This window comes from Ornithodoros turicata, chromosome 6, assembly GCF_037126465.1.
Source record: "Ornithodoros turicata isolate Travis chromosome 6, ASM3712646v1, whole genome shotgun sequence".
Classification (NCBI taxonomy): Eukaryota; Metazoa; Arthropoda; class Arachnida; order Ixodida; family Argasidae; genus Ornithodoros; species Ornithodoros turicata.
Genome location: NC_088206.1, coordinates 67,267,755 through 67,289,047, shown reverse-complemented (window position 1 = coordinate 67,289,047; position 21,293 = coordinate 67,267,755). Strand labels below are relative to the sequence as shown.

The following is a 21,293-nucleotide window of genomic DNA, read 5'->3' as shown; positions in this document are numbered from 1 at the left end:
AGCTTATGGAATATAGCTACCTAAATCTGGATAAAATGAGGGAACTGAAAAAAACTTCCTTGCTCTCATAATCATCGTGACAGGAGGCAGTCTCGAAGTGGGAATCCCTTACAAAGCACCACGAGGCTTTCGACAGTAGACTTACAGAGTTTGAGGCTTGGCTACCAGAGCCGGAGAAGGCGCTGAAGGAAGTCTTGAGGCCCACAGGGGACCTTCCTGCTATGCAGAAGAAGAAAGCTCAGCTCGAGGTATTTGCTTTTTAGTCATGTGCTGGTTTAGTGAAGATCACAAAACTGTTGTGATCTGCTTTCGCAGGCCCTGTGTGACCAACTGGCTCAGAAGAGTACTGCAGTGGATGACTTGGTGGAAGCAGGGGAAAAGCTTTATCCCTACACGGCGCCTGATGGACGTGAAACTGTCCGACAGCAGCTCAGGTATGTTCAGTTAACCTTACTCAACTCACTTCACTATAGTTTGACCGAAAGCCTTCCCTTTTATGCAAGCCTAAGCATCACCTACTCCGTGTCATTCGTTTGCCTTCACCATATCTGACTCGCGGCCATGACCTGCAGGACGTGTCCTAACCTAATCTCCGTACTCAGCCGTACGACACGATATGTTTTCCACACTACTATGTTTATGCTCTTCTTGCTTCATCAAACCCAACGTTAATTGCGAGATAATCTCGTGTGTCCCATCTATTTTGGTGTTGCTACACATGACACGAATTTTGCCATACTATCATTCTCCGTCTTACACTCGTTGTACCTGTACCCTTTTGAAGCAAATCAATCCCACACTGTCTACGGTACCATAACCTGTACCGAACGTGCCCAACCCAGTCTAAGCTCACCTGTTTGTTCACAACAGCGCTCGCTTTTAGAAAGTCTTAGAATGTCCCCTTAGAATGTCTAACAGTAGTCCATCAATTTAGGAACGTGCGTAGTCGGTGGGAGAAACTGCAGGAAGAAGCCAACGAGGCCTTGGGAGCCTTGGACGGCGTCTTCCAGCAGGCATCAGCTCTGGCACAGAGCAAAGAGCAGTTGGCTCAATGGCTGAAGGATACGCGAGCAACACTGGCTGCTGAACCAAAGGCGACCTTACAAGAAAAGAAAGCTCGCCTTCAGACAAATAAGGTATTTTTTTCTGCTACGCTTCATATTTTTTGTTGTCAAGTCGCTGGAGTAGTTGTTTTAACGATCGGGCTATTTTTTCAAGGTGGTGCACCAGGACATCCTCTCTCACAAGTCTATGGTTGACAGCATTCGGGAGAGGGCTTCACAGTTATCAGGAGCGGCTGATGACAAAGACCTTGGAAGTGATGTCGAAACTCTGGTTCAGAGCTATGATGAGACATGTACCATGTCAGAGGTGAGCATGGATCCTGAGACCACAGCTGTGTAGCAGTCCGTACTGAGTCCGCGTAGCAAGCGCGAACCTGCGGACACACTCTGGCCACACCTGTGCGCTGAGCAATGGTGGTGAAACTGATCCGTTGTGATTTTTCAGAAATTGCTCGACGAAGTTGGAGTGGCCGTTGAAGACCATCAGCGCTTCTTGGACTTAGTCAAGGAATTCCAAGACTGGGTACAGAATCTCCTGGACCAGTTGCAAGATCTGAAAGACACTAGCGGAGAGCAGAAGGTCGTGCAGACACGTCTTGACCAAGTTACGGTATGTCAGACGGTATAGCGTGCATGAGCGTTGACCACAGGAACCTTTTCTCCTTTAAGAGTGTCCATTTGGAAATTGAAGTCGAGCGATGGTGAAATGTCAACTCGATTTAACATGGAGAGTTTCATTTCACGGTACAGGAGCTGCAGAAGAAGTGGGACGAAGGCGAGACTATGCTGAAACGGATCGAAGAGCAAAGAGAGCGTGTGGCGTCCCACTCCTCAGAGCCAGGACGAGCCCTGCTCACACGAGAGGTGCAAGAGCTGCGGGAACTGCAGGAACGGTCGCGTAGCAACGCTCAGGAAGCAGAACGTAACCTGGCCAATACGCTTCAGCAATGGGTAGCCTACCAGGACAACTTGGCAGCTATTTCTGCCTGGTTGACAGAGATGGAACAAGGACTGCGAGGCCCTCAGCTGGCGAACTCACTCGATGAGAAAGAATCCACCTACAACCGTCTGAAGGTCAGTAGGAGTTAGTCAAGCTTCGCTGCTTTGCAGGTGATGTCTTGTCGAGATCTTCAGAACAGTGTGTGGTGTTCGCTGTTACTCTTCTTCAAGCGTATGCGTGACATGCGCGTGACGTTAGTGCAATGAGTAGTGTGTCAGCTACCTTTTTTTTTTCTCTCTCGCAATTCATTTCAGTTCAAACCGTTTCTGATAGGAAATTTCTTTGATTATTCTTCAGCACCTTCGCAGCCAGATCACTGACCATCAAAAGACAGTGGACAGCTTCGTTGATGAGGCGCACTGCTTACTGCAAGTTTCTGGAGTTGAAGTTATCCGGTCACAGATGGCGCAGTGCAACTCTCGCTATCAGACATTGCTCGGTACAGCCAAGGTAAGGACACAACACATAGCTGCCCGAAGCTACGTAATAACTACTGGTAGTCATATAAAGGAAGGAGTAACATAGATGTGTTAACGACATCCGTGTAATATTGTGCAGACGTTAGTGTCGCGCTGGGAAGGCATAGTCAAGGATCACCGGGAATACCAGAAGGTTCTGTCAGACTGCACTACCTGGTTGGACAACGCGGAGAAGGGACTTCAAGATCTGCGTGCCATGACGAACATGGATGACAGGAATAATTTGCTTAGGGTAAGTCTACAAAGTAACAACTAATTACTCATGAAATCGATGTTTAGGTGACGTTCTAGAAACTTTGAAGCCAGCGGGAACGAAACTCTTGATGTTCATTTCCACTTCGTTTATAATACAGGCACTATCCAGCGCACGTCCTCAAGGTCTGCAGAAGGTACAACTGGCAACCCACGTTGGAGAACGTCTGTACCAAGACACAGCTTCTACAGGCCGTGACAAAGTCAGTATTTCCTATTTAGACAACTGAGAGGTCTCTTCCTAAGCCGTCTGTTCTGCTTGCAGGTTCGCGCTGAGCTCCGGACTGTGAGGGACCGCTGGGACGCCCTTGAAGTAGAGCTGGTCGATCTTCAAAAACAACTGGAGATGCTGAGCCAAAACTGGCACGCATTTACGGACACGCTCAAGCAGATCATGGCTTGGATTGAAGTGACCGAGAAATCTCTTCAAGAGGAAAAAGAGAAGCCAGTGACACCAAAGGACCTGCATGCACGTCTTCAGGCATGCAAGGTACGTTGGCCCCCTGCAAAAGTCTCACATTATCGACTTCAGATATACGTACAAATTTGTTTTTTTTTAAACTGCTGTCGCAGATGTTACAACAACAGTCAGTCTTACAAGAAAGACAACTGGACTCGCTCCAAGAGAAAGTGCAAAGTGGATCCGTCCCTTCGAAAGACGAAAAACCAATTGCACAATTGCAAGACGCGACGAAACGTTTTAGTATCCTCTCCGAAGACCTGAAAGTGAGTGACCAGACCTGTCTTCACATCCACCTTCTGTGTAAAACCGAAACAAAGATTGCACTGACAACCCATATTACTTGTTACCAGGAACACTTGAAGTCGCTGGATCAGTTGCTCTCCCTTCTGCAAGACCAGCGTGACAGACGAGACCGGCTTTCTCAGTGGTTGCACCAGATGCAAGAACGTCTGGCGCTTTGCCGAGATTCAGCGGGAAGCCGTCCCACACTCAAAGCTCGCCTCGAGAAGCTTGAGGTCGGCCATCAGACTCGCTTGCTTTAAGAGTAATCGCTCATAACCGAACACTGTATTTGGTCCCAACCAGGAGCTCGACAACCAGCTTCCAGAAGGTCGCGCCCAGGTATCCACGCTGCTGGAGCGCACCACGGAACTTGCCCAGAGACTGTCACCAAGAGATGCTGCACCGATGGAACAAGAAGTGTTGTCTCTTGAAGGAGCGATTGCTCAACTGGTCACGGAAGTAGAAGAAGCTAAGCGCACACTCGAGGCCAACCTGCGTCAGTGGGACGCGTACGAGGAACAGTACTCTCAACTCGCTCATTGGTTGCAAGGGGCCGAAGCGGCGCTGTCGAAGTTTGCGCTGTGCGCCACACTCGATGAAAAACGGGACCAGCTGGCTGAGTACCAGGTACTTTGTTCTGCTAATTGGAGTTGTTATAACTTTTATTGTTATGCATTAGTCGAGGGGGCCTGCATCCAGCACTTTGTGTATGGGCGTTTGCCGTTTGGTTGCCTCAGCCTCTCAGTTATGGTTTGTTATTGTTTTTTGTTTAAGCCAGTAAAGCTCCACTTCACTTCACTTCTACTTCTGAGAGAATAACATTGCACGAGGACTGTGAGGTTCTCAGGGCACGTCTTACTTGATGAAATGGCTTTATCACATGCCAACAGGATTGTGTTTAAAATATTCCATTTTCGACATTTAATTCCAAATATTCGACATTTAATTTTCAAAATGAGTTTTTGTGCTGCGTAACATAAGGTTGCCTTATGTAACTGCTAAAAGATCACTGTTTAAAATTTATACATTGTGTGGTTTGTTTGATTCCTATGTCCTCATAAAATTGGATTAATCCTTGTAGCAACTTAGGATTCATTCAGCTATTGCACTACTTTTCTCTAATATAAATACTTAGTTCTAACACGCATTAATAGCGCAGTTTAGTGAATGACTCCACCTGGCTTCTTAGTTCATGCCTTTTTTATGATTCACCTTTTCACGTTCTGTTGGGCCACAGCATCACCTTGACCACTTAAAGGATGCACAGCACTCCCTGCCCAAACTGCATGAACTAGATGTATACCTGAATCAAGTAAGGACACCCGTAGCATCACCCCTCCTTTGCTGCTGCCCGCGCTTTTTCATTTCCTGCTTTTTGCTTGGTTCTGGCTTGCCCCTCCTCGGCTTACTTCTGCATAAGTTGTCCTTGCAAGAAGCTTCTCAACAATAAAGGTAATTTCCGTTCGTCCTGCGAAGAGAATCTGATGCATGAGCGAGTTCTTGACAGATCCGTTGGGGCACATCCGTAAACTTACAATGGGTACAGGTACATCTCAGTCAAGTATATCCTGTCCAGACCTGGCAAAGGGTCAAGCGTCAAGTCAAGAGCCGCCTCCCTTTGGGTGATGATAATGAGAACAAGACCTAATATAAGCTAATATTATTCTCAATAAAAAGAAGAAAAATCAATGGACATTCCAAATATCGGCTGACTCTGACCTCATAGCTATCCTTGCCGTCCTCTCTGCCTACGTCCTGCATAATGCTGTTCAAACGGTGGCGGTAGCATGGTCCGTTTCGTTAGCACTTATCCCACTACATATATGTTGGAGTCACTCATGGTATGCACGAATGCCGACAGGGACTTCTGACCGAGGTTCGATCCTACGAGCCAAACTTTGATTCCTTATCGGACAAGTCTCAAGAGCTGATAGCGTCCAGTGGTGAGATGCGGCTGTCCATGGCGGTCGCCCAACTTGCTTCTAGGTTCCAGTCGCTCCTTGGGACATGCAAGGTACTCAACCAGGGCTTTCTAAATTCGAAGCCAACTAGTCCCATAGCAGTAGGTGATGCATACCCTATTTACTGCAGGAACTGGTGCGCAAGTGCGAGCAACACGTAGAAGACCACCTCCAGTTTCAGAAGAAGCACAACGAGTGTTCTAAATCGCTCGGTGAGGCGCAGCAGATCTACGCGGAAATCGTCTCTCTTTCGAGCGGGAACAAGAACAGCCTTGTCACGAAAGTCAACAAGATCAAGGTATCTATACGGTCGAAAGAATATTTCTGAAGGACAGCCGTCATAGTGGTTATCTTTCAGGGACCTTAAGTAGGCTTCATTCGCAATCTGCCTTTCCTGCTTTTAGGACCTGTTGCAGAGGAAGAACAGCAACCTGAATCTCCTGAACGCAACTGTTCAAGCAGGAGAACAGCTTCAGGTGGGCACCTCGCCAGAGGGCTGGGAGGCGACACAGGCTCTCCTGCATCAGCTGCAGTCCACTTTCGACACCATATTCGAAGGTGCGCAGCAACTGGAGAGGTCGCTGCAGGCGTCCCTCTTCCTGTGGTCTGAGTACCAGGATGCCATTCAGAGACTGCAGAATTGGCTTGAAGCCGCACAGAGACAGATGGAAGGAGCCCCCCGTCTGGGGACCACGCTAGAAGAAAAAAGGACCAACTTACGTACATACAGAGTGAGGAGGAGAAATCTTTTAATCCTGTGTATCTAAAGCCATTGATCGTCTGTCTGAGCAATGTCACATGCGTGAAAAGGCTTACACGAGATTTACCGTGCTCTTCGTAGACACTGTTAGCGGACGCCCAGGAACACCAGCCCGCTGTAGAAGACCTGGTGGCGAAGGCCGAAGCCATCTCTGACCGTGACGCCGAGTCTGAAGAAGCCCTCAAAACTATCGTTGAAGGACATCGGAAGCACATTGAAAACGTTCAAGTAAGTTAATTAGTTTTAGTTATCAATTAATTAAGTTAGTTATAGCACATATTGCGAACGTAATGCGTGTTGTTATTGAGCGGATAATAAATACTCTACGCCGCGTGCAGAATGCCGTGGCCACTCTAGAGGACGCAGTGCTCCAACATGAACGTCTCAGCAAGCTGGAGACGGACGTCCGGGAATGGCTGAACGCAACTCGAGAGCAAGCGACCACGTTGTCCGACAGGAACCTCGATCGCCTTGCCCTCTACGCCAATCAAGATCGCATCAAGGTATCTTGAGGTTTAATCGTAAACTTCAAAGGTTCAAGAAACTGTGCGCTGGTTACCTACCATGGCGCTTCTGTCAATCTTCCTACTTCGTATAGTGTTCCCACTGCACTAGTGAACTGCTTGGCGTAATTATTGTGAAGGGTGATAGCGTAGGAACCTCGATAGGAAAGAAGTACCTGGGTGTCTACGATGACACATAGGGTATGATGCAATGAAATGCAGATCACCATTACCACATGACTGCCCTTAATGAAATCATGTAGTTCCTTTGGTCTTTGGGACGATAGCGCTTTAGATAGACGATGGTACTTTCCACTAGTGCCACTGGACCATCGTTGGCCATCTCATCATTCCCGTTCGGACCATTACCGTCAGTTACCATTAGCATTGTCCAGACTACCCCTAATAATCACGCGCATCACTGCTGTCTTGAAGTTGTACAAACGAGTCCTCCTTCTCGAGTGACGTGTTATACTCTGTATGCACAGGCACTGACATCCAGCTTCCCAGCACACGAAGAGGACCTGCAACATGCTGAAGAACAACTGCCGTCAGTCTTGCAGGGCACCACTTCGTCCGGACATAACGTCGTCAAGGGCGAACTTGATGCTCTGAAAAGCCTCTGGCAGGTAATGTGCAGTGTATGATCACGTGCAACGTAATGTGCTCCGTAGATTGAGTGGGGATTAGCGCATGGGGTAGCTACACGCTCATATTTATGCAGGACACGTACAACTTTGTGGTTTCAACTGAAGAAGAACTGGAACAACTCCTCAGTGAATGGAAGCAGCAGGAAGAACGCGTAGAAGTCATGACTGCCTGGGTTCGAGACCAGGAAGCTCAAGTTCAGGGAACACTTTTGGCTGACAGCTTGCCAGCGAAGCAGGCACAGCTGGACCGTTTACGGGTAAGATTAACTAACGTGCTTTGCAAGGATGCCACACAACTTAAGTATTTATCATTCTGCAGGAAAAATTGAAGGATGTTGAGTCTAAAGAACTTGAGATCGATGCATTGACCGACAAAGTGCAGCAGCTCCAGCGAGGCCAAGGTGCACGCCGCATGAGCAGGCTGTCGGACCTGGGACTGCGTTACCAGCAGTTACTTTTAGCAATCAGGGTACGTTGAACCATCTTTCTCACTATAAGTGAATGCTACAATGAAATGTGCATGTCATATTATTATATTATTCGGTTCTCTGCATTCAAGGACGCGGTCAGCAAATGGACACAGTACGTTTCCAACCACGAGACACTGGACAAACAGTTCAGCGAAGCTCGGCACAAGATTGCTGACGTGAACGAGAAGCTCACACGATGCGAGGCAGCCGATGGCACAGTTCCTGATCTGGAAGAACGGCTGTCTAACCTCGAGGTATGTCCAGGTGTCTCGCTTAGAAAGTTCTGCTCACGTTTGCTGGTCTTTTCAAGGAGCTGATCAAGGGCAAAGAGGAGCTAGTGTCCCGTGTGCAAGCAGCGACGGAGCAGTGTCAGACAGTGCTCGGGGAGACGGCACCAGCTGGACATGCCCCATTGGGCCACACTGTTCAGCAACTAACGGAAGACAAATTGACGCTCCTCCAACGTCTTGCTGCAGCTCGTTCGGCACTGGACGAAGCTCTTCGCCTTTGGACCGGCTTTGGAGCACTTGTCGATCAGGTAAGTTACTGTTGTCCTACTGTCCGAGCCCCGTATAGTGATCGTCATGTGGATATAGCATATCATCATGTGATCTTCTCTGACGCAACACAATGATGTCTAGATGTCAATGATGGCAACATTTTCTTCTTACAGTTGAAGAGATTGGTCGATACCTCCGAGGCGTCTCTTTCTGATGCCTCGCGACTTCAGGAAACTGTATCAGAAAAGAAGGCTCTCCTAGACAAAATCAAGGTATACTTCGTGTGTCTTCACAAAATGCCTTTGCATATGATATGCATATGATAAGATGATCTATAGTGTTCACGCTGCGTTGTTTAACATCCGCGACTCCATTTAGAACCTCGAACACAAGATCCAGCAAAGCCAAGTTGAAGTGGAAAGTCTCAAGGTTCGCACCACAGAACTCTCTAACGAGCACCCGCACAATGACTACATCGCTCGTGCTAAGGGCGTAATTTCACGCTTTGAGACCCTACAAAAGAAGACAAAGGTACCACGTGTTTGATGGCTTTGAACTTGTTCCTGAAATGGTTGCTTTTGCGTGACAGGAACAAGTGACTGCAAACGAATGTGCCTACAGGGACCACGTAGCTCTTAGAAGCGCCTGCGAAGATCTGGTGTTGTGGATGAGACAACTTCGTGAGAAGATTCCACCTTTCACACGGTCTCTCAGTGATCGCCTCAGTCTCGAGACCAGTATTTCTGTTATGGATGTAAGTGACCTCCAACCTGCACTGGACCTGCCTTACCTGATGCGATGCTACAAGGATGTTGACGAAGGACACGAGCCTCATAATGTTATACATCGTTCATTCCCTAGGAACTCCTGTCTAAGAAGGCAGAAGGCAAGCTGAAGCTCGATGAGGTGCTTCAAACCAGCGAAAAGGCCAAGGAACGCAGCTCAGAAAACGGCAAGAAGCTGATCGATGCAGACGCAGGAGCACTGGAGAAAGATTTCTCAGATCTCTTCAGCGAAGTTGAAGGCACAAGAGCTAAGCTTGGTAACTACGATAGGAAGCTCAGTGCTTCCTGACTCAGTGCTCTCTACGTGCTCTAAAATGTCCGTGCGCGTAATGACCTTGGTGCAGAACACTTTTATACCCCATTTCAGAAACCACCTGCACACAGCTGAAGGAATTCCGTGAAGAGTACGAACGCGTTGGAGAGTGGCTGCAACTCATGGAAGACGACGTGAAGAGCCAACGACAGGTGTTGTGGCCCACGCAGCAAGAGAAACATCAAGCTTTGAAGAAGGCTCAGGTGCGTGCGTGTTTAGGATGATGTGCGCTCTACAACTTCCAATACGGTACACGGTATCACTGTAAGGGGTCCCTTCTACAACGTGCACCTTTCGGTTCAGGGCCTTGTAGAGGAGCTGGAGAAAGGACGGGAAGCTGTGGACAAGGTGACCCTCTTGGCGCAAGGTCTACTAACGTCCCATCTGGATACTTACGTTCGTAACCAGCTCACCATCCTCAACTCTCGCTACCAGGTTACACTGAACTTGGCCAAGGTAAATAGTTCAGTAGTTTCATGATCACATTACCCAAGGGCATATTTCTCACTTATCATAGGACTTACTTAACCGGGCAACGGACACGCACGAGAAACATGAACAGTACGCTGCTGCACTTGATGCTGCTCGAAAATGGATAGAGAAGATGAGCGCAGCAGTGCAGGAATGCTCAGCTCCTACATCGGGCAAGGAAGACGTAGAGAAGCTCTTGGTCAAGATTCAGGTACGTTCTACTCGTGTGATAACCAATAGGAACAAAACAGATTTTCATGAAAATTCTACTCTTGTGTTCAACGTGGATGCTAGATCAAATTTGGTGTTTGTTCCCTACTTACAGGATATGGTAAGGAAGCAAGACGAAGGGAACTCCCTTGTTCACGCTGCCCTGAATGCCGGAGAAAAGACACTGCGAAGCACACATGCCAGCGGGAAGGACGCTATCAACCAGGAGATGCAAGATCTTCAGAAGCAGTGGGACCGAGTGGTGCTGAAGCTCTCTGACACTAAGGTATGTGGGACACACGTTTCATGACATGCGTTCTTTCTGAAGCGTTTATTTAATCATGTAGGTCACTCTTGAGACGCAACTACTGCAATGGACCGACTACAGTTCATCGGAGCAGCGATTACTGGAATGGATTCAAGACCACGACCAGAAGTTAGAGGAGGTTAGGAAGCCTAAGAAACAGGCTTCCGCTAAAGAGTCCTTAGCACAGCGTAAGGCTCGGCTCCGACGTGCTAACGTAAGTATAAAGAAAGTTAAATATCATTTGGAGGGCTTGTACGTTCAGCCACATAGCTATTTCGCATCTCAATTATCCTGGGTGCCGTTGAGTTAGTTCTGTGACAGTGTAGGCATAAAGCTTTTTTTTTTGTTCTACAGAGCTTGGTTCAAGACATCGAATCGTTTGAGCCTATGATTGAGTCCATAACCATCAAGGCACAAGAACTGCAGCAAACTAGCGCTGCACCCGTGGCAACCATTTCTGGAAAATATACCAACCTTGTAGACTCTGCTAAGGTACCTGTCAACAGTTGAAGTGTCATGTCTCTTGCTTCTTGATTCAACGCGTTCTGCTACCTGAAGGACACGCCTAACAGATCAACTTTCGTTTGCAGGAATACTTCCAAAGGCAGCGGTCAGTGATGGGTCACCTACAAGAGTTCACGGACGCGTGTGCTGACTTCAGCACGTGGCTTCAGGGAGCGCAAGAGAAACTGAGTAAATGCTCCCAACCAACTGGTGACCACGCTGAACTTCAAACCAGACACGGTATCGTTAAGGTCAGTTGTTGTTCCACTATATGCTCGAGAGGTCAACGTTATCGCTGTGTCTTCGGCATCTGAGCTGCTGGTTCCATGACCTTCTGCTCAGGTATTAGAGTCCGAACTACAAGAAGGCGAAGAGAAGTTAGCCCTCGTCGAAGCTCTTGCAGAAACGGCGCGTGGCTTCTTGGACGACGCCGAAGAGAAAGCGTACGTGTCTGACGAATCCGCACGTCTACGCAAGGAGCTGGAGACACTGCGGCAGAACCTTGCTGACGTAAAAACTTCGCTGGACGTTGGCCTCGTGAAATGGGATGAATACAGTGAGCAGTTCCGGAAGTGTGAGGCATGGCTGAGTGAGATGGAGCCCAAAGTGCGCTCCTTCGAGAAGCTTCAACCAAGCCTCGACGCTAAAAGGACAAAGCTCGAAGAATTCCAGGTACGGTGCTGTGCAACACTTCTTATGACTGTGGTGTCCGCGTCCTCGCAATTAACTGGTTCGATTGCTATCGATTTTCTTATCGACCTTCGCTACTGCTGCAACGTTTCTTGATGACCATAACTTACCTTAAAAATAACAAATTATCTCCCAGGTGTTGCTGCAAGGGGTATTCGAATGGCAGTCCGCGTTTGACACACTCAACGTCAAAGCACAGTTACTGCTGGAAACTTATTCGGATTCCAGCCTGTGCAACGCATTTACGCAGCTTTCCGCTCGATACACCAACTTGCTCTCTCAAGCGAAGGAGGTCATGCACGCCTTGGAACAGCACTTCCAGGAGCACCAGCAACAACAGTGCATGCACGGCGAGTGCTCAGAGTTCCTGGAGACAGGCCAAGAGAGGTTGAAGGAGCTCAAGAAGCCATCTGCATCACCTGAAGATGCTGAACCCCGCTTGCGCGGCCTGGAAGCCTTGTCGGCGTCTATGGAGCATGGTCGCAATAAGGTACGCTGTTGAGGTGAAGCTATGATGAAACCGGGTTCAGTTTGCGTAATTTTCTGCTTGCATTTATATCACTTTCCAGGTGAGGTACATGGTGGAGTTGACGGAGAAAGTCATCGAGACCACAGCACCTGAAGGCGTGAAAGAAATTCGTGAAGGTGCTGACAGCACAGTGACCGAATTCGAACGTCTGTGCCGTGAAATAACGGACGCTCGATCGGCCCTGTCCAACCAGCTGAGCGAGCTCGAAGAACGTGCAAAAGAATTGCGACAGTTCCTCACTTGGCTGCGCGATGTCGAGGCACAGGTCGCTCAACAATCTGCCGACGACGTGTCTGGCCTCATGGAGAAGAAGAGTCTTCTCGAGAAGTTCAGGGCCTTACAAACCGACATTGGATCTCACGCTGACCTATCGTCCCATCTCAAGTCTCGGCCACAACCCACCGCGGAAGTCACGGATGCACTCAATTCATTCGAAGAACTTCGCAAGTCCGTCGACTCCAAGGTGACCGAGCTAGAAGGACAGGTGTCGCTGCTTGAGAAACACCGTGCTGTACACTCTAAGGCTCTTATATGGCTCAAGGAAGCCAAGCTGAAGTTGCAGAGATGTAGCGACGTCTCCGGGAATCAGGCCGTCGTACGCGAGAAGCACACCCAACTCGAGAAGCTGAAGACCGAGTTGAGCCACGGTCAGGCGATGGTTGACGAAGTGGCCAAGCTGACAGAAGAACTGAAACCCAGGTTGAACCCAGTCGGAAAACAACGAGTGGAACTCCAGCTGGAGGAAGTGCAGAACGAATTCGATGACGTACAACGTATGACTAAAGATGCCGATGATTCTCTGAGCCGCTGCCTGGAAGCCTGGGAGGAGTTTGAACAGATTCACAACCGCATGTCTGAATGGTTGCATGGTCGGTTCGAAGGCAATGCACGGGCCGCGCTGGCAGCCGACGTCGGACAACCAGAACATCTGGAGAAACTGAAGGTATGCACTTATAAGCATGAAAATAAAATTCGAGAAAACTAGGGATGGGCCAGTGGATTCCGCGAATCCTAGGAGGGGATTCGGGAATCCGGATCCCAGTGCCCAGAACGGCGAATCGAATCTTTCGAAACCACCAACCACGTTTGTTTGTTTCTTTTTTTAAAATTGGCGCCTCCGGAGTCCGCCGAAAGCCTGACTGGCCTAAAAAGTTCCTCATCACACACCCATCGATAGTAATGTCAGAAGGACTCTTCAGCACATCGGGTGTCATAGATGATAAAAAACGCAGTAGGCTGGACCCTGAGCGGGTGAGAATGGTGGTGTTTTTGAACACAAATCATAGCTGAAATTCAAAACTTTCAGCTGTTTTTTTTTTTTTTTTTTTTTTGCATTGCTCTGGACTGAGAGAGTTCAGGCAGGAACTCTTACACTGCAAGTTTAAAAGTCACATGATTTTGCGTTTGATTTTTCTCTGTTTTATAAAAAGAATTCGGACTCGAGAGCTTATGTATTTCCTGTAGTCGACGAACAACCTGTTAGATAAATTACATTTAAGCAGAAGAATATGGGTATGTTTCCTCCTGAAAGTGAGCTAAATTTGCTTTTCGTTAAACAAACGTATCAAATTCTGCTACAAAACACTTTTCGATAGAAGTGTTATTTTTCCCTGGCTTTTTAAACTTTTTGTGTTAAGAAAGGATTCGAAAGATTCGAGATTCGTAAGATTCGTGGATTCGCAGAACCTTCCTTGGATTCGGATTCGGATTCGGAAAATTCTGGACCCGTCCCATCTCTAGATAAAACTGTATTACCAATCAAGTTTGTTACTGCAGGCTCTGCTGGAAGAGGCATCCTTCCACAAGCCTGACATGGAAGAACTAAATGAGAGCTGTGAACGTCTGCTCCTTGTAAGCTCCCAAACATCCGTCAGAGACCAAGTAGTCAAGCTGTCCACTCTGTACAGTTCTCTGTTGTCTGGTCTCACCGTGAGTATGCAAGACGATTTGAGTGCACCAGTACATATGACATTTTGCAGAATACAGCGAACAGCTATCGCTGCATTGTATTTTTCAGGAAGCAATCGGCAAATTGCAAAAGACACTTAGCAACGAGAGGGAATTTACAAAGGCGAAGGATGACTTTGCTCGCTGGTTGAAAACAGTGGAAGAGACCATATCACGTAACAAAGAACTGAAAGGAGAAGTACCAGTCATCCAGGAGCGACTGAATTCTCTCAGGGTTAGTTTCAATATCTTTTACTTCACTGCGAACATACTCACCTGGTGCTGGAAGCATAAGTATATTTACCACTATGCACTTTTCGCTCCCAGGTGCTGAACACAAGCAGTATCCCTGAGGGCAAGCGTCTGATGTCGGTAGCCACTGAATCCGCCACACGCATCATGGGCGCCTCTCCCGACGTTGGCCACGCTGTGGTTCGAGCACAAGTAGACGCCATGCAAGACCAGCTTACGGACATTGGCCAGCAGACGAGCGAAGCTATTGGACGTCTGTCCGCGTTGTTGACCCGCTGGACGGAGTTCACGGCGCATCGCGACGCCCTTTTGGAGTGGCTCAAGGAAGCTGAAGATCGTCTCAAGTCCAAGCCCAAGACTGCTGGAGATGCTGTTCAGATCAGGTCGCAGATCGAGCAGTACAAGGTAACTTCACAAATATCACGATGTTGCTAAGTTGATGGCGTCTAGCATGTCACTGCCTGCTTCTCAAACAACACTGACATGTATTGTTTCTTGCACTTGCGCAGCACATTCTAAATGACGTTGAGGACCACGCCAAGAAACTGAACGACCTACAGTCTGAAGCGTCAGAACTAGCTGAAAAATCTGGCGACGAGGACGTACATCAGCAACTTCGCAAGATGAACGACCAGTTGAAACAACTTCGCTCGAAGTGCAAGGTAGCACGTTTCTTCTACTCTATAGCTCTGACTGGTTTACGCGATCGTGCTTTCCTGCAGGGTATCTTGGATGGCTTGGAACAAGAACTGGAACAGCTCCAGAGCTACCAGAAGGCTCTGCAAGACACCGAGAAATGGTTGCTTCAGACCTCCGTCGAGATTATGGCTCAACATTCCGTCCAGATACTGAACTTGCAGCAGACACAAGAACAGCTGGAGAAGTACAGGGTAAGCAACGAAGCACTTATTTAGAAGCATGATGCGGAAGAGAACATCCTCGTAGTTCCTCGACGCATCGAGGTTGACTAGTCAGTCTAATGGTTTGAATACGTTGCACAGCTTGTCTTTTTTACTTTGATGCTGTTTCTTACGCACGCGCTTTCGTTCTCCTGATCCCAAGCCTTTTTTCCTTGGCGACAGGCACAGTTTACAACTTTTCACGGTCACCCCTCCAAGGAGGACGTTCCTGACTTTGCTTTGCTCCTCAGCTTGATCATTCTTGTTTGGCTATATGTCTATTTATGAGGCCTTTTTGCGATTTACTCTGCTATGCTTTTTTCCTGAAGTACCACTTTGCTGTTTATACTGAAGACATTTGTTGATGTTTTTTTTCCCTATAACCTTGGAGACAGTTCCTGATTACGTATCTTGTGCAATCAATAAATCAAATGATAGTTTAGAGAGTTCTTCTGTTATTTTTCTTCACTGCTTGCTCTGCACTCTGACATTCTCGTACTTAGCAATAACTTACTACAGCATCACTAATGCCGGCCTAATTGCCTAATGCCGGCACTCCTATTATATGCCTTATCACACTGGACTCTTTCTTTCTTCTTCTTCTTTCGTTTTTCTTTATTTTTTGCCAACATCAACATGAACTGGACTCTTTCTTTCAACTGGACTATCTGACCTTCAAGAATGTATTTCTTCAAATCTTCACAAAATATCTTTCAACCTGAGCTCCTGATGTCGTATCCAATATCCCAAACAAACTTTCAGAGCGACTTAAGCGTCCATGTGCATATGATTCCAGGGAGTCTTGTCAGAAGTGAAGCAGTACAAACGCGTCGTTGACGAGGTCAAAGCCAAAGGCAACAAGCTGGTTGACCGTTACAAGAGCGAGTCTCCAACACTTGAAACGCAAGTCGCCTCGCAACTCGCAAACATCCAAGAGAGCTACGATGCGTTGCTTGACGGTGCTACACGCGTCCAGGTAATACGGCATTCTGGGTACTCCGGGTACTTCTCCAGTACTCTGACACATTTGATTCCCTCCAAAACCAGAATCGTCTGGAAGCAGCCCTTCAGAAGTTCCGTAACTACGAAACAACGCTGGACGCCTGCGATAAGCTTCTCAGCGAACTTGAACCCAAAGTTGCCAAGCTCTGCGACAGTCGTCCTCAGACAGCAGACGCAACAAAAATTCAGTTGGAAACATGCGAGGTATGGATGACATCGCTTTAAAGGGACCATAAAATTTCCCGAATGTCTCATAAAGTTTTTGCCGGAAACGGTTCCTTTCACAAAAGTTTCCCGATGAAAGTGTGCCATTTTGTAACCACGCGCGCTCAAATCGCCTCAGGACCTCTCCTCCATGTTCCTTCTCCTTTCTCGTTTTTCACCTCCTTTCTTGTGTTCCTCCTCCTTTCTCATGTTCCTGCTCCTTTCTCATGTTCCTTCCCCTTTCTTGTGTTCCTGCACCTTTCTCGTGTTCCTGCACCTTTCTCGTCTTCCTGCTCCTTTCTCATCTTCCTGCTCCTTTCTCATGTTCCTGCTGCTTTCTCATGTTCCTGCTCCTTTCTCATGTTCCTTCTCCTTTTCTTGTGTTCCTGCACCTTTCTCATGTTCCTGCTCCTTTCTCATGTTCCTGCTCCTTTCTCATGTTCCTTCTCCTTTCTCATGTTCCTTCTCCTTTCTTGTGTTCCTGCACCTTTCTCATATTCCTCATCTCGATTCTTGACTTCTACACGCGTGGTCCTGTGGGCCTCCTTTGAATTTGTTTTTTTTATTTATTACGTACAATTACGTCAATAACATCAGAAACGTAAAGCGGAGCGGGAAATGGTCCCTAAATACATTGGGTTTGCACACGGCGCGCACACGGCGCGCACAAAAGAGCGTCGGCCAATCATGGGCGTACGCTTCCGTACGCCATGACGTCTTCGGTGACGTTTTCGGGAAAAGCGGTGACAGGGTCAAGTTTCTCACCACGAAACTCCCGCCTCCGCTCGCCATGGCGCGTCGCCAGGTGTATCCCGTCGCCAGTGCATAACGTCGGTACTCTCGGTGCCGGTACGGTTAACTTCTGTCGTGAGAACACCGCTGCTTGCCGAACGTAAAGCTACAGTTGTGTGTTCAACATGAAATCATGAAAACAAAAACGAGAAATAAATCGTTTCATGGTCCCTTTAAGGCTCCCATCGGCGCGTGTTGCATGGTGAAATTTAATGATTTCGATTGGTAATTTGATTTCCTTCAGGGTGTCCTGTCTCAGCTGACAGATGCTAGAACCCAACTGCAGACTGCCATACAAGGATGCGTTGAGGCCGTGTCTTCAGTGAGCCGGCCATCTAGCCCTGAGGTTGGAGCCGTCTTCCCGATGAGAGAACAAGAAATGAGCGTCAAGGTCCGCCTACAAGACTGCATTGAACAGGTAGGTTCAAGATGCGCAGCACGGGTTGAAAGCCAGGAGAAAAAATGACTCTCTATGGGGTTGGCTTCAGGTGGAATCTCATATATCGCTGCTGAGTGGGCTGCTGCACGAACTTGAGGAAGCGTCTCAGCAGCGAGCCGCCCTGGACAAGTGGGTCCAGGAGAAGCAGAGCACAGTCGCCGAGCTGGGCTCCAGTCCACTACCCATGCAGCCACAGCTGCTCCACAGTCACGTCAGGCAGCTTGAGGTAAAGAAACACAATATGGGAGTTAATGAGCCACGTGTCACACGATGACTAAAGTGACGTTGATTGCGGAGTGAAATGTCCACAAAATGGAAATAAGATGCGCGTGTCCGACGTTTCGCCACTGAAACCGCTGCATACGTTGAAGAGTGTTGACAGGTCACTCACAATCTGCAGACAATTGAAGGTTGGGTCCATGACTTATGTGTCGTTCGACGACACAACTGGCTATTTCTCGAAGCATTCTGTTGTGCCGTAGAAGCTGTCTACATTGCGACCTGCAATTTGACGATCCTGTTCATGCTGATGCAAAGGCTCTGTGAAATTAACTTTCTGTCACCTTGCAGGACATCAAGTTAGAGGCCGGAGACAAGATGGCCACCCTGGACGCCCTGGATCGCAAAGAACGTGCAGGATCACCTGCACCGGGTGAACAAGCACTGCGTGACAGACTCAGGAACCTTGACAATGAGGTATTGATCGCGGAGATTTTTCGTAATCGGATCTACAGGTGACTGTTGCATGCGATGACCTAATGTCCTATTCAGGTGAGCAAAGTCGTGGCAACAAGGAACGCCCAGATGGCGGCCATTGAAGAGTACAAGAACCTGTTGGAAGAAGTGAAGACGCGCCTTGACGCTGTAGAAGCAACCATCGAAGCGACCGACAAGCCCTCTGCTGGTGACGCGCGGCAAAGGTTGCAATTGATGCAAGTACGTGGTCTCTTTCCTAAGTCCTTGCTCAAAACGGAATATGGACATAAAGTCTACGCTGGCCCCATAGTGCAGTACTATAATGTGATTCAATTCTGGCGTGCAGTCATTGGTAGAAGACGTGGACAGTATCCGGACCCAGGTGAACGACCTCAAGGGCAAGACGGCCACTCTGTCAAAGTGCTTAGAGAAAGATGACAAGGCTAAGTGCCAGGACGAGATCAAGTAAGTGTCTCGTAGATCAGAAGAGATGTCTGCTAGGGCAGAGCATAGAGACAGAACTGTAAAGTTACGCTTCCCACAGATCACTGCAGAAGAAATGTGAAGAACTCCGCAAACGTATCCTACGAAGAACCAAGAGCCTGGACCTAATACAGACAACGGTAGACAGCCTCGTAGAGGAGATGACATCTACCGAAGAATGGCTCCTACAGAAAACAACCGAATTGGAACGTCCGCTTCGGCCAGGCTTCCACAGCGCAAATGTCGAAACTACTCTTCAACACGTCAAGGTAGGCATAGGAACCGACTTCTGGTACCTAATCCAGCTTGTCTAATCAAAATCGAGCTCGCACAATTACATCCCAAACCGTTCCAAATCAACATGAAATATTCTAACCAGACCACTACATAATGTAATCCTAGCTCAGTCAAACTGAACTTGGCCTACCTCTCTAGCCCAACCCAACCCAACCTAACCTAAATTTTCACGCACGCCAGGTAACCAAGTTTATGCTGTTAACGAATTCGCAGTCAGAACAGCGTGAAACAGACAACAAACGTGGAGTCGTGCAAGACTTCGACAAACGCCTCCAGCCTCTTCTTCCTGAACTGGATGCTCCAGAAGCTCAACAACTGAGCCAGATGCTGGACAACCTACGCACACGATTCGACAACTTGGCTCGAGGCCTCGGGCAACGAGCTCAAGACCTGTCCGACCTTCTCAGCAAGACTTGCCACTTCGACGACGAGCTCGAGATTGTTCGCCAATGGATCCGCGAAAAGGAACAGGACTTGCAGAGGGTTGAGGTGCACGTCGACAGGATCAGCGACACACAGAGGCAAACGGACGCTGCGCAGGTGAATAATTTTGAGCGGGCATTTCTGTCGCTGAACAGACTACGATTTGGTATAACTTCGTGAAACTTTTTGTGCAGGCTATTGAGAAGGATGTGAAGTCTTTCGAGGAAACTCGAGTGACTGAGGTGGTTCGGCACAGTAAGGAACTGGAACCTCATTGTGAACCGGAAGACAGGAGGAACCTGCAGCGTATCGTTGAAGGTACAGAGGCAACAAAACATTTATTCATTGTTGTTCTTGTACTAACCTAAGCAGTATATACCGTAATTTCACGCGTATAAGCCGCACCGCAGATAAGCCGCGGGACGCGTTTTTAGGAACGTTTTGAAAATTTGCTGGCAGATAAGCCGCACTCGCAGATAAGCCGCGAGCAATACGAGACGACTGATTTGAACGACAAAGGAGACCATAGAGAAGGCCATAAACCCTGTGGCCCATAGTGTACAACAAAGGAGGTCAGCTCTAGAGTTCTACCAAGATCGGATTGTGCCCTTGTTGGGCGTTTTTCATGGATTGATCGGTCAGTAGTCTTCCAATAGACGTGAATCACTGTCACCACTTTCGTTAAACCTGCTTGGGGGAATGTTCCAGGAAGTTATTCTACTCGAATGTGGGCGCGTCCCTATTACGCACTGTTCGTGCATTGGCAGGGCAGTGCTGTTCCAGAGACACTGTCGGCCCGGCCCTTTCGTTAAAACTGACGTATGGGGAAAATACCAGGAAAAAATAGTCATCAGATAAGCCGCACCGGTGGATAAGCCGCAGAGCACCCGTGAGAAAAAAAAATCGCTCATAAGCCGCGGCTAATACGCGTGAAATTACGTATACTCAATACAGTGTACTGTAAGGCTGAAGGTGTGTCCCCAATGTTTCCTCGCGTTGACGTACCAAGCTTATAAGTAAACAGCGCTGTTTACAGCAAAGTACCCTCCCCTTGTTATGTTCGTTACGTAGACTGGTAGAGTAGTCGATAAGTCATGCTGGACGTCACAGCTCGAACGCCAAAAACCTTATTTCATACAGAAATCCTGGAAAAGATGAAGGAACTCAAGAAGAATGTCAACGACAAGTTGAAGAATCTCAACAAGCTCTTGAAGGCACAGAAAGAGTACGAAGACGCTGCGGAAGCCACAGAATACCTCCTCAAAGAAATCGAAGCGTCCGCTGCTCCAGAACCGCTGCTCGCCTCTTCAATTGAAGTACTAGAAGAGCAGAAGAAAACGTACCTTACGACGCAAGAGAGTGGCCAACGTCTAGTTGGCGATCTCGGCCGCACCAGGAAACTTGCCAGCGCCCTTGGACCGAGAGATGATGCTGAGAGAAGGTTGAACCATATGGAGGAACGAAAGAAGCGGTATGTCTCTGACACTCTTGTGAACCATCTAACGCATTTGAACTTTTTTTTTCTTTTTTTTATGGTACTGGTGTTTAGCACGTGTATCGGCTAACGGTACGCGGCGCTATGATCGTTGCGTTAGTGATTGCTATGCCGTTATTCGTTAAAAAGCGAAGTGCAATTACGTCAATTGGTTATTCCGGAATGCAATTC

General features: G+C 48.1%; 1 protein-coding gene and 1 long non-coding RNA gene across 8 annotated transcripts in view; one reads left to right on the top strand and one right to left on the bottom strand.

The window, feature by feature from the left end:
• LOC135397122 (muscle-specific protein 300 kDa-like) overlaps positions 1-21,293 on the top strand; it is a 177,056-nt gene that overhangs the window by 79,071 nt on the left and 76,692 nt on the right. For 6 of the 7 annotated variants that reach the window (XM_064628475.1, XM_064628474.1, XM_064628472.1 and 3 more), the window contains 54 exons: positions 84-248; positions 316-434; positions 935-1,136; positions 1,219-1,371; positions 1,510-1,674; positions 1,815-2,138; positions 2,362-2,514; positions 2,623-2,775; positions 2,897-2,998; positions 3,061-3,285; positions 3,369-3,521; positions 3,609-3,773; positions 3,844-4,167; positions 4,778-4,852; positions 5,402-5,554; positions 5,632-5,799; positions 5,906-6,232; positions 6,343-6,489; positions 6,600-6,764; positions 7,253-7,393; positions 7,489-7,671; positions 7,734-7,883; positions 7,974-8,138; positions 8,195-8,422; positions 8,558-8,656; positions 8,763-8,915; positions 8,974-9,138; positions 9,246-9,426; positions 9,537-9,685; positions 9,786-9,938; positions 10,000-10,164; positions 10,279-10,449; positions 10,511-10,684; positions 10,825-10,962; positions 11,061-11,225; positions 11,317-11,646; positions 11,801-12,154; positions 12,234-13,136; positions 13,970-14,122; positions 14,211-14,375; positions 14,468-14,797; positions 14,902-15,054; positions 15,115-15,282; positions 16,088-16,267; positions 16,339-16,497; positions 17,534-17,707; positions 17,778-17,954; positions 18,299-18,424; positions 18,500-18,664; positions 18,771-18,889; positions 18,969-19,176; positions 19,418-19,744; positions 19,822-19,945; positions 20,768-21,098. In XM_064628475.1, coding sequence (XP_064484545.1) covers positions 84-248; positions 316-434; positions 935-1,136; positions 1,219-1,371; positions 1,510-1,674; positions 1,815-2,138; positions 2,362-2,514; positions 2,623-2,775; positions 2,897-2,998; positions 3,061-3,285; positions 3,369-3,521; positions 3,609-3,773; positions 3,844-4,167; positions 4,778-4,852; positions 5,402-5,554; positions 5,632-5,799; positions 5,906-6,232; positions 6,343-6,489; positions 6,600-6,764; positions 7,253-7,393; positions 7,489-7,671; positions 7,734-7,883; positions 7,974-8,138; positions 8,195-8,422; positions 8,558-8,656; positions 8,763-8,915; positions 8,974-9,138; positions 9,246-9,426; positions 9,537-9,685; positions 9,786-9,938; positions 10,000-10,164; positions 10,279-10,449; positions 10,511-10,684; positions 10,825-10,962; positions 11,061-11,225; positions 11,317-11,646; positions 11,801-12,154; positions 12,234-13,136; positions 13,970-14,122; positions 14,211-14,375; positions 14,468-14,797; positions 14,902-15,054; positions 15,115-15,282; positions 16,088-16,267; positions 16,339-16,497; positions 17,534-17,707; positions 17,778-17,954; positions 18,299-18,424; positions 18,500-18,664; positions 18,771-18,889; positions 18,969-19,176; positions 19,418-19,744; positions 19,822-19,945; positions 20,768-21,098 — 10,664 coding nt within the window. The remainder of the gene's footprint in view (positions 1-83; positions 249-315; positions 435-934; positions 1,137-1,218; positions 1,372-1,509; positions 1,675-1,814; positions 2,139-2,361; positions 2,515-2,622; positions 2,776-2,896; positions 2,999-3,060; positions 3,286-3,368; positions 3,522-3,608; positions 3,774-3,843; positions 4,168-4,777; positions 4,853-5,401; positions 5,555-5,631; positions 5,800-5,905; positions 6,233-6,342; positions 6,490-6,599; positions 6,765-7,252; positions 7,394-7,488; positions 7,672-7,733; positions 7,884-7,973; positions 8,139-8,194; positions 8,423-8,557; positions 8,657-8,762; positions 8,916-8,973; positions 9,139-9,245; positions 9,427-9,536; positions 9,686-9,785; positions 9,939-9,999; positions 10,165-10,278; positions 10,450-10,510; positions 10,685-10,824; positions 10,963-11,060; positions 11,226-11,316; positions 11,647-11,800; positions 12,155-12,233; positions 13,137-13,969; positions 14,123-14,210; positions 14,376-14,467; positions 14,798-14,901; positions 15,055-15,114; positions 15,283-16,087; positions 16,268-16,338; positions 16,498-17,533; positions 17,708-17,777; positions 17,955-18,298; positions 18,425-18,499; positions 18,665-18,770; positions 18,890-18,968; positions 19,177-19,417; positions 19,745-19,821; positions 19,946-20,767; positions 21,099-21,293) is intronic. The other variant, XM_064628473.1, reaches the window with a different exon arrangement.
• LOC135397130 (uncharacterized) lies at positions 4,872-5,313 on the bottom strand. The gene is made up of 3 exons (XR_010423597.1): positions 5,260-5,313; positions 5,076-5,156; positions 4,872-5,008 (listed from the first exon to the last, which is right to left on the bottom strand). It is a non-coding gene; the product is annotated as an uncharacterized LOC135397130 (long non-coding RNA).